The following is a 12346-nucleotide window of genomic DNA, read 5'->3' as shown; positions in this document are numbered from 1 at the left end:
ACATTACATTTCTCCTCCACTGCCAATTCCAGACTTCGTTCCTTTCATCTAGCTGCCCCCTATGCCTGGAATAAATTAACAGAGTTTGTCCGTCAAGCCCCTTCCCTTCCTTAAAAGCAGACTGAAAACCCACCTTTTTAATAAAGCTTTCAATCCTTAACCCTACTCCTCTGCCCTCCAACCCAGCCAGCTGATTAACCGTTACCCTTAACTGTATCCCTGACATCTTGTTTGTCTGTCTTGCCTGTTTAGATTGTAAGCTCTTTTGAGCAGGGACTGTTTCTTACTCTTTGCGACTCTCTACAGCACTGTGTGCGTCTGGTAGCGCTATAGAAATAATTAATAGTAGTAGTACCAAGGGTTCTCCCTATTGGTTTAGCAGGGAGCAAGTCATAATGGCATCTTTGACTCCTAGAGGTAGTCTGATGATGTGCTTCAAGGGGTTGTCAAATAAGGTTTTCGGGGACCTGGTGTCTTGAATAGTGGTCAGTGTTGGATTTTCTTGATAATTTATTATCACTCATGTTTGTTTTCATACTTTGTTCCATTTTGCCCTCACTAACTCTCATTTCTACTCTGTACTACAGTACTTTCTCATCCTCTCCTTTCTGGACATCTCTTTCTTCTCTCCATCTCTTCCTTTCAATATCTACCTGCTATTTCTATAACCCTACCTTCCTGCCATTTCTTTCTCTTACTTGCTTTGGAAGAGGAAGGAGCCACAGAGAAGGTACCCTCTGCAGAGGACTTGTTTGAGGAGCAATTCATGTTGAAAAAAGATTCAGTATCTCCAGCACAGGAGAACTCAAGGCCAATGAGCCATGATAGAATTTTATGAGTTGGCTTTAAACTGCACCCCCAAACCTGTAAGGCCATCTGAAGGCAAAGCGGACACATTAAATATATATATTGCTTGCTACACATGCATTTGCACTTCCCAGATCACTTTCCAGGTTCCTATCTTGATTAGGCATATTTAATCATTTTATGAGTTAAGAGTAGTAAGATATTGTGTGTGTGGGGGGGGGGGGGATGATTCCTAGTAAGCAAGCACCTTCTGATCTTTGCCCGCTCACTCGAAGAGTCGTGAGGAACTAGCTCTTCTGTAATTATTGGTATCACACATCCGTGGACCACATACTTTTGTCTCTTCTGCCTTCTCCCCACAGGTAATAGATCATATTTCCTCAAGACATTGCTGATGTCATCTATCACCAACCCCAAGAAGGAAGAACAGGTGCACTATAATATGGCCCAGAAGTATACAAGTTCAGTCATAGAAATGATTTGGGGCTGTTGACGTTTTAAGTGCATGTACAGATCAGGAGGCCGCTGCTCTACCACTCTTTCAAGGCATGTGACATCTTCATGGCCTGTGCTGCATGTTCTAAAACCTCACCACTAGTTGCAGGCTGCTTGTTTGATATTCATTAGCTTGAACTGACAGTGACAAGAAGGGAAAGGCAACTTGATAGTAGGAGTCTTGGAACCCCCAAGGATTAAGTAGGCAGAAAGGAATAGTCTTATTCACAAAAAACAAGAAAAAATTTAACAAAGGCTGCAGTGAAGTGAAACAAATAGGAAACCAAGGAAAAAACTGCAGACAAATGTACAAAGATGCAGGCAATGTTTATTATATCAAATTTAAATGTGGTTAGTATTACCATCCTTTAAACAAACCTAGGGACCCAACACGGTCTGTTTTTCGGTAAACACGCCTTCTTCAGGGGTCCTAGCAAAAATATTACATTCCTGACTATGAGTGCCCCGTTGGATTGAAAAATAAAAAAAAAAGGCTAAAAGGAAAACAGTTCATTTATTAAAAGGTGATTAAAAATAATGGTGATTAAAAATACATATAAGAACGGGGGGACTAACATGAACTTTAAAAACAAGAAGGTTAAAAGAAGTATATATGTCATATCAAAAAGTGAAGACACAAGGCCGCCAAGGATTGAATAAAATTACTCAAAAAACTAATTAGCAGAAGCTAATGTACCATAAAATGTATCATAAAATATAAGAGAGCAATGCATGGTGGATTAGTGATATAAATCAGACAACGGGGCACTCTCAGTCAGGAATGTAATACCGAAACATTATTAGACTGAATCTAAAAAAGGAACAAGGTAAAAGACCCTGGTAGGTCCCTTTTTCAATACCTTATGTGATACTCTTTCTCACATTCACTTTGCTGTTTTGCACGGCATATAGCACAGATGCACTTTTATATTTATGTCTTCACACTTGCTCTGTATGCACTTTCATGCACTTTGTGAACACTATACTATGTAATTATATTTTTAAATGCCTTTATCTTCTGCACATGCGCTTTCCTTTATTCCTTGCACATGACATGGCTTCATGTACACATTTTCATTGTCACTGATCTTAAAATTTTTTTTTGAGTCCATTGTTAAATGACTGTTTTTCTTGAACAGTTCCCCACCACATCACATGTCCAATTTTTAGATTGTTATATATTTATTATTGTATTATTGTATATTGTATATTCTCAGTTCTGTCTATTTATTTTTGCTAGGATCCCTGAAGAAGGCGTGTTTACCGAAACACAGACTGTGTTGGGTCCCTAGGTTTGTTTAAAGGGTGGTAATACTAACCACATTTAAATTTGATATAATAAGTATAGCCTGCATATTTGTACATTTGTCTGCAGTTTTTTCCTTGGATTCCCATAGTCTTATTCACAGACATCGCTATTGAGTAAATGCTCTTTTATTTATAGTGCTCCAATAGAAATTAGTGTTTGCAGGAATACTCATGTGGGGAGAGGCTTTGGCTTATGTTGAACATGGACGCTGCATCCCAGTTGGATCCCATCTGATGGTATACTGGCTTCTGTGGTGATCCTTTTCCTCTCCTGCTACCGTTGTGGCTTCAAGGAAATCTGGAAAAGCCAGGTGTTCCTGCCTAACCCTATAATTTTTGAGGAACCAATGAGATAACTGAGCAAGAGTTAATGCACAAAAAGAGAACTGTGATAAAAGGAAGCAGTCAACAATCTTCTCTAGTAGATGGCCCAAGATGGTGAATATTTGTAGGTCCATTCTTATCCAGCAAGAAACACATATAAAACCTTGCAAACATTTTACTTCCCAATCTTGCCTACAGTTTCTAAATAAACCCAACTATGGGTCTCTAAAGCATTAGCAAAATGTGCCATGTTGGACTGTGTGTGTGTGTGTGTGTGTGTGTGTGTATTCTATCAGATGAAACAGGAACCGTATGTTAAATATCACAACTGGGTTTATTTAGAAATTGTGGGCATGACTAGATAATAGAATAAAGGTTTTCATATTGGTACATTTCTGAGGCCTTTTCCCCTTCCTTTGTTGGGTACTTGCTGGGGAAATAATTGTTAATTTTGAGAGATTTTACATTTGTTATTTGTAGAAGTTTAGTATTTCACTTCTCCCATGGTGTTTTGGTTTTGAATCCTTCTGATCCTAAGCACACCTTGTCAAAACTGGTTGTGTTGTTTAATAGTTACTCACCACATCTCTACAAGGTATTTTTTTTTCTCTACCTCCTCAGTTCCATTATCGTAAATATCCAAATTTTAAGCCTGCCCTAGTCCTACCCAATACATGCCTCCAACATGCCCCTTTGAGATTTAGACTAACAGCAAAGAAAAACATCTCAAAAATGAGTTTAAAAAATAACAATTTGGACGTATTTACAAGAAAATGTCCATCTGTCACTTTGTGCCTTTTTTGGAATGATTTTTTGTTTCGAAAAAGAGCCCCATAAATTTTATGCTGTGGACTTTTTGAGTTCATGATCCACTCATTTTAAATTGCTTTCTTGTTATACTGAAGTGGATATATCAAGAGGCTCAATCACTCAGAAGGAAAGATTAGGTACCTACCTCGATTATTTTCTTTATAGTACAAAGGCATATGAATCTTAACCAATGGGTTGTATCTTTATTATTGAGTTTTGGTGTAGAAGTCCTCATTTACATTTTGACTCTTCCTCCTGTGCTCCAACTGACCTCCTCAGTTCGTAACAAAGCATCAGAGAGTTGACCACTAGAACAAAACAAGAGAGAGGAAAGCGGTACATAAGAACATAAGAATAGCCTTACTGTGCCATCTAGTTCAGTAGCCCATCCTCTCAGTGGCTAATCCAGGTCACCAATACCTGTCAAAACCCCAAAATTCCATGTTACCAATCCAGGGCAAACAGTAGCTTCCCCTATGTCTGTCTCAATAACAGACTATGGACTTTTCCTCTAGGAAATTGTCCAAACCTTTCTTAACATCAGATACTCTAGCGGCTCTTACCACAACCTCTGGCAAGATTTGAACCCTGGTTTAGGCCTTGCTTCTCTAATCACTATGTTTTCCCCTCTCCCCTGAGATAGGCAAGACCTGTACTCTGACTATATGAATGTGGTACAATTGTGAATTATTGCTCCTGTTCCATATTGCCGCACACGGACTCAGGCCGTAGAAGTCTACCCTGCATCAGCCACACTGTCCAAGCTAACTGCAGCTTATCCAATCTGTCTTGTCATATACTGGATCCAGACCCTAGAAATCCTTCCTTGGGTGTTTTGAACATAAATGCACAAATTTGCATTACTTCTGAAATCAAAAGACCAGTTCAGACAGTTTTGATGTTTACTGCACAATACAGAGAAAATTTATTTGTCAAAAGTTACAGTTCAGTTTACTTTTGAATAGATTTAAGACTGGACAAAAAAGAAATCATTCTTGAGAATCATCTACTTGGCTGAGAGATTTCAGTTCTAGTATTCAGCTTATATTATACCTGAAGCTGAAACCATCTATATAAAATAAACAGCCTCATACAAACTAAAATTAAAACGATGTCTCATTAACTTCAAAATGCTGCACACATAAAATATGCAACTTTCTGAACCAGCATGAAGATTAAAAGTCTCATAAATGAATATACAGTATCTTTCTAAGAGAACTGGCTTTGAAAAATAGCAGAAATTGTGTCATAAAAATATTGTTCCAATAGCTATATTGGTCCCGAAGGCAACCCAATTCTTAGCAGGTTGTAATAGCTCTTTAGGAATAAAGTAAAAATAAGCCAACTGATTAATATGCCATCATTTAAAAATTTTTCTAATTATTTTATTAAAGAAAAAAAGTTATTTAAAATTTGCATCTGTTGATTTTTCAACATAACCCACCTCTAAATAGTTGAAGATAAAAATGCCTTAGCTCCTAAGACATATGCAAGACTTTAAGCTTCTGTTACCCAGATGCCTTTTCTAACAAGCTATATGAGCTCCAAACATTTGACAATGAAAAAAAAAATTTAGATCCATTTGCATAAAGAATTTACAATATTACAAAACAGGAATGTATTGGACATGAATGGTATTTGTAAAAATAAACATTTCTGTATTTTTAAGAGGCACTCTTCTAATTTGTGCCTTGGGGTCAATACATGTGAAAATAAAGTTGAACTAAGTCACTGACCAAACACATGATTCTTCACATAGGAAAATTCTATAATACAATGTCTCATAGGAGGCCTTATAAAGACACTGCTTATGGAAAGGGATTGAGACTTGTATACTGCCTTTTTGTAGTTATACTACCACACTCAAAGCGGTTTATATATGACAGGTACTGTACCAGGGTCACAAGGAGCAGCCCTGAGATTCAATTCCACAACCTCCGGGTGCAGAGGCAGCAGCTCTACCACTAGGCCACTCCATTTAAGTTTATTCTATATAGAAAAGTTGAAACCTAATTTTCTTTATAAAATATTACTGCAAGTGGCTACAAATGTGCCTACATTTAAGGCACAATCACTTACACCAGCCCTACAGTTGGTGTAAATATCTACTCCTAGATGTTAGCACAAATGCACATTCTCTATGCATATATGCATAAATGACAGAATTCAATCATTTATGCACTCCACACATTTCTCCCAAACTGTACCCAAGTGACATTAAGTCATGCTGATTATTTTTCTGCTACTCGGTATTCTATAAAAGGCCACTTATGCACAGTCCTTCTGCCTAAAACAGTTGACTCCTTATAGATTTATCCCTACAAGTTTTCTCTACATGTCAAGTATGTAGAAACAGGCTCATATAAAATTACATGGGGTAGAGACTGTAAAAGCAAGCACCCTGAAAGAGTACACCTATCACGATCTATGCACAAGCACTTCTGGGGTGTAGTCTGGATAGAGTTGGGGCAAATTTGTGATGTAAGTACATATTTTGCAAAATGCACATGTACATGCATAGAGTATCTGCATACATTTCCACCTTTGAGCAAATGAAAATTTGTGTAATATCATTTGTGAACCTTTTGAGCATCAATGTAAGAGACTATTTTATAAAGGCATATAGGCACCTATATTGACTTTCTAAAAAGGTACCCTTTTGGACTTTTAACAAGTAGCCTGTAATAAAATCAGTCCTTATAACTAATACCTTGCATACTAACCTTTATGTGATAATTATTTTTGGTTTGGGGCTTTTTTTTATCATCTGGCTGATATTTTAGTAGGCAGTGGTCAGTGTTTTTATGTTTATCGCTGGCTGTATTCCCAGATATTCAATGCCAGGCTATGCCTAGGCACTGGCACTGAATATCTGGTTTTAGATTGGCCTCTAAAGCTTATGCAGTTAGGTACAATATTCAGCTCCTGACTGCATAAGCTGAACCACTTAAATATAGGACTGTTATTTATATGGTCCAATTTAAGCGGTTATCTTATTTGGTCAAGGTCTGAATATCAGCACTTAACTACGTAAGTGCCCATTTCTGTCTCTTGCCCACAATTTAGCCAGGTTTGGCACAGGTGCTAATCGCAAATATTCATTGGCACTAACCAGTTAAATGCCATATCGGTGGTTAGCCAGGCAAGCTATTTAAATTAGCAGAAGATTCTCTTGCCCGCTTTAATCATTTTGAAAATCCACCAGTATATTTTCAGACTTTTTGCAGTTCATTTCACACATTTGTTTTAATAAAAAAATATTTTAACACACATTAGAACTTTTAAAGTGCAAAATCAGCTTAACAGATGTTAATGCATAAGTTAGCAGGCATTAAAAGTGATTTAGCAGCTATATCTTTGTATGATTCACTCTTTTAGAAGAGTTTTTATTTAATAAACAGATATGATTTGTATTGAAATGCTGTGAAGTGGGTGGGGAATTAATAAGATGATGTGTTCAGGTAGACATGTATGCATCGATACAAAGAATAGGATAGATTGTTCTGTTCTTATTTTTCTGGTTTTATTTACTTTAGATTTCCACATTTTTTGCACTGTGTGGGATAGTATCCAAAAGCTCTAAAGTGTTTTTGAGGATTGTTTGCTTATTATCGATGAGTATGGCTACAAGATTACTGTGCAACATACTGCTAAAAACAAATACAAAAAAATCTGGATTCACCAAACTTTTTAAAGAATGCAAAGGAATTCCTATCTTTGGTGATAATCCAACAAGAAAAGTATGGTACAGAAAGCTTTATATTTTCATGCTCAACTACTGCAGTGGCTAGAAGTCAACTTTTAAAGCGAAAGTTGTCAAATAGTTTCCCTTTGAAGCACTGAGATCAGTGGAAACTGTAATAATATTGAGCTCACTTTACTTTCACAGAGTGGAAGAGTAGCCTAATGAAGCACCTTGTGATGGGTAAGTCACTTAGTCCTCCATTGTCTCAAGTCTAAATTTAGACTGAAAGCCATCTGGGGACAGGGCAAAATTCAATGCACTTGAATATAATTTGCCAAGAGCCACAATGGAAAAAGGTGTGAGATAAGTCCAAATTCCTTGCCTTCACTATGCCATAGACAGATGCTGCACTATGCAACCGCAAATAAATAAAACAATTCAGAAATCATTCGCAATCATGAGAAATCTGAGACAAGTCCGAAAATTCTTTGAAAGAACACAATTCCAACTTATAGTACAATCCCTAATACTAGGGATATTGGACTACTGCAACATCCTATTCCTTCCTTGCTCTGCAACTACGATTAGACAACTCCAAACAATCCAAAATACAGCTTTGAGACTCATCTACTCATTGAAAAAACATGACCACATCTCTGAAGCCTTCATCAACTCACATTGGCTTCCAATCCAAGAAAGAATCCAATTCAAATTCTACTGCATATTATTCAAAACCCTACACGGAGACAGTCCATCATACTTGAACAATCGCCTCATCCAAGCACCCACTACAAGACAAAGAAAAACGCACGCCCCATTCATACCCCCCCCAATCAAGGAAGTAAAAAGAACAAAACTACACGACGGCCTCCTAGCCACCCAAGCCGCAAGGCTGGACAACCAGATCTCCAACCTCTTGATGACCACCCCAGACTATAGGACGTTCAGAAAAGAAATAAAAACCACACTTTTCAAGAAATTCCTGAAGCAGCAATAACTTCACGACCGTTTAGTAAATCTAAAACTGACATTTGATCTACCCACTACTGCACTAATAATAACAAAAGAAATTCCACTTTGACCACCTATTAACTCTTTTACAAACCACCTCACCCTCAACAACCTGCTAAATGTTTATAAGACCTACAACTTACCTCTCTAGCTAATCATTGTAACTCTGTTTTTTTTAAACTAACCTTTTGTAATCCGCCTTGAACCGCAAGGTAATGGCGGAATAGAAATCCCTAATGTAATGTAATGTAATAAGGAAAGTTCATGAACAGCCATTGTTGGGCATGGATTGTGAGAGCATGAGCATGACACTGAGGTCTAAGTAAAAGGCACAAATCTGCACCAAGAAATCTGAGTTCCTCTTTCTGAAAGAAAGTTTTTTTTTTTTTTTTTACATTTTTTTTCTATAAAGGAAATGCAGATTGGATATATGGTGGGCCTTGAAAATTGATAATAGGATCTGAAAAGAAGTGTTGTTCTCTGATGGAGAGGGAAGTTTGTGACTGTGACTACACAACAAGCAAACAACCAAAAGTGAGGACTAGAACTGGGTGGTAAGTTTGGGGCTCTTCTTTTAACAAGGATATAATGGGATACTTATATCCATTTCTGTTAGATTAGGAGCACACCTGTAAATCCATTCACTAAACTAAAGGAGAATGGAGGGGATAAAGCTCACTAGCCATTAATGAGGTAATGCGATCCTCAGAGAGCCCCGATTTCGATGGCCACCCTAGAGTTGCCATGCCTCCCCCAAGTACCTAACTACACTAACCACTGGAGAGATATACAATATTACTCTGTGATGATTGTTAAATTACTTTTTACATTTTACGGGTACTAATTGTGAGTCCCAGGGAGTGGTGTATTATATAGTGTGTCCCTGTGGTCTCCCATATATAGGTCAGACCAGTCGAAAAATAAAAATAACAGAACATCTAAGCAATATAAGAAAGGAAAGAATCTCCGCCCCCCTGGTATCCCATTGGATACAAGAGTCCCATTCATTGGAGGAATTAAAGTATACGGTTCTGATTCATCTAGATTTATATGAAGGGGACATTACAAAATGCTTGCTGCAAAAGAACAACGTCTCATCTTTAATAAAAATACGTTGCACCCTTATGGTCTTAATTCTGAAATCGAATGGCTAAATTTATAACTCTACCGACAAGCAAAACAGGTCATTTCCGGTTAGTAGAATATTTAGTAGAAATAGGGGGAGTGACTAAAAGCAAAATGGAGTATATATAAGGCACGTAGGCAGTTAGACTCTCAGCGTGCTCTTTCTTTGATGGTAACCCAGTAGTAGTAAGCCTTACAGGTATGTAAAAGAGTGATTTATAAAGTTAGGTCAATGTGACAAATATATTGGGATTCATATAACTATAAGTAAAATATATAGAGACTTAGTACCGCTTTAAAATTTCAGTTTTAATTAAAATTGTGTTTTTAACAGGGACCCCTCCTGACAAAGGACCCGAAACTCGAGTCGGGGGGCCGGGCTTAATATCAACTAATTTTAGCAAGCACGTTCACAATGGCAAGCACAAGTAGCACAAAGCACTTTAAGGTTTTTGCACTTTAATCTCACCGCAGCTGGAGACTAAGGAGACAGAGGCCAAGCCCATTGATGTTTCCTTCAAGATAAGTAAAATCTATCTCCGTATAATCATACACAATAAGATCTATTGTATTGTATAAATGAAAGAGGCTGGCAAAGGGACGAAAGAAGTGATATGATGGTCCCAAATATACTCCAGTTCGGTGAGATCACTGAATTTACGGGTATTGGTCTGAACACTTCACAATTATAATAATTATATCTAAATTGAATTTATTTATAGAGCTGTGATAAATGTAAAAAGTAATTTAACAATCATCACAGAGTAATATTGTATATCTCTCCAGTGGTTAGTGTACTCTCACAATGGAACCACAAATATCTAACCTTCGGAAAAAGACCATCTACACTATGCATCAACTACGATTCAAGATCATACTTCCACCCACACCACTTTGCTCTGATCGTTCAGATGATGGTCCTACCTCAACTGGACTATTGCAACTCCGCCTACCTTGGCATCAACACTTCTCTCATCCACAAACTACAACTCATCCAGAACACAGCAGTTAGACTAATCTACAAATTAAAGAAATTTGACTCAATCACAAGCTTAATAAGGCAACTACATTGGCTCTCAAAATCATCCCGAATAATTTTCAAATCATCTTGTATCCTACACTAGATCCTATACGGAAGCTCAGCAGCCCCTCTCATCCAATTATTCTCTAATGTTTGGTCGACATCAAAAAGAATCCTTAACAGAATCCAACTAAATCTACCATCCACAAAAAACCTCCACTACAAGCAAATTTTCCACTCTATGCTAACTTATCTGGGTGTAAAAACCTGGAATGACCTACCAGAAGTTATCAGGACAGAGACAAACTATACTACATTCAGAAAAAATCTGAAGACTCACCTCTTTGATAATTAAGTCTTAGTTTTGTATAACTCCTCCTACTTCTGTGTCCCCTATCTTATTTTCTTCATACCCCCTCCCTTATTACTTTTCCCCTTCCTCATTGATCTGTCGCCTTGAGCCTGTATAGGTATGTGTGACGCACAAATAGAAGATTAGATATACATGGGCAGCGGAGAGAACCTGAAGGTGCACTTCTGCCCACCAGAAAATAATATAAAAATAAATGGTAAAGAATACATAAGTTTATAGGTTAATGGAATGCACATAAGAGGTGCAAAGTGTACTGAAGAAAAACTTTAATAAAATTACCTTCTCCATATGTAAATATCTATATTTTATAAAATATGTACATACATCACAGTTCAATCCCAGCTTTGCTCAAACTACACCCCAGGAATACCTATATGCAAATTGTGTAAAATAGGTGCATCTTTTCTGTGTACTGTATATGTCTGCATTATTTTAAAAAAGCCCTTTTCTGCCTGTAAAAAAGGCTTTCAATATTAATGATGACTGAATTCACATTTTTTTTACTAGTAAATTCTCTCAGGTTGTGAGTCAAGTGACCTATAAAAACTAACTTAGATCTTTCACCAAACATGAATAACAACACTTTCCATTTGAAAGACAAATCAATGGGATGAAAGTGAATTAACAGTTTTACATTTTTAATATAGCCTTACTTTGTAATGATTTTATTAATATTAAGTTGCAAATCTGGAATGTAAGGGTAACTGACAACATCAATTTCAGACATCTGGAACATCAGACTAAAATGACCAGTAATGGTTGTTTAGCCACCTGTAGCAAGGATTAATTTGTTTGCTACTCTAAACTTGGTGTTGAATGTCAAACATCTGTTACCGGTAGTTCTCATTCAGGTCAAACATCTGTTAGTTCTCATTCAGGTCCAGGGCAGGGTCAGATTCACTGCCCAAGTTAAGAAAGAAGAAAGAATAAAAAGCCAATAGACATATCAGTATAGCCACCAGGACAAGGGTCACCTCCTGTACAAAAAGCAAACAAACAAAAAAGCAAGAATGACATTAGAAACAGTGCTTAATTAGGAAAATTACATAAATTTAGGAGCTAAATCTGAGCTAAGTTTCTTCTTCAGTTCATTAAAGGAATCAGAATGAAGCAGTATATTTTATAAAACAGATTATGTACTTACCTTGGTAAGCTCTTTTCCAGTAGATAGGTGAGATATTCTAGACAATAGGGTTATTTCCCCATACTCACATGCACTGCAGAAGAATCCACTCTGGATTTTTCACTCTGTCTCTGTTGTACTTCACTGATTGGTTTAGTGCCTTCTACAGTCAGTACCCAAGCACCAAGAGGCACCCACATATGTGAAGTAGAGGCACATGTAAGAACAGGCTAAACAACGTGTTCTGCTGAAAGAAATGAAACA

General features: G+C 37.2%; 1 protein-coding gene across 4 annotated transcripts in view; it reads right to left on the bottom strand.

Moving 5' to 3' along the window:
- The window catches only part of TRIQK (triple QxxK/R motif containing), a 201006-nt gene that overhangs the window by 93862 nt on the left and 94798 nt on the right, over positions 1–12346 (bottom strand). Inside the window, exons 4-6 of one of the 4 annotated variants that reach the window (XR_004538322.1) lie at positions 11794–11936; positions 3890–4052; positions 2755–2937 (exon numbers count right to left, since the gene is read on the bottom strand). Coding sequence is in view for 1 of the 4 variants with exons in the window: in XM_033933387.1 (XP_033789278.1) it covers positions 11823–11936 (114 nt within the window). In the remaining 3 variants the exon portion in view is untranslated. Of the gene's footprint in view, positions 1–2754; positions 2938–3889; positions 4053–8780; positions 11937–12346 lie in introns of those variants that run through there. The other 3 variants (XR_004538323.1, XR_004538324.1, XM_033933387.1) reach the window with 3 other exon arrangements.

This window comes from Geotrypetes seraphini, chromosome 2 (assembly GCF_902459505.1).
Source record: "Geotrypetes seraphini chromosome 2, aGeoSer1.1, whole genome shotgun sequence".
Taxonomy (NCBI): domain Eukaryota; kingdom Metazoa; phylum Chordata; class Amphibia; order Gymnophiona; family Dermophiidae; genus Geotrypetes; species Geotrypetes seraphini.
This window is presented reverse-complemented; position numbering and strand designations above follow the sequence as displayed.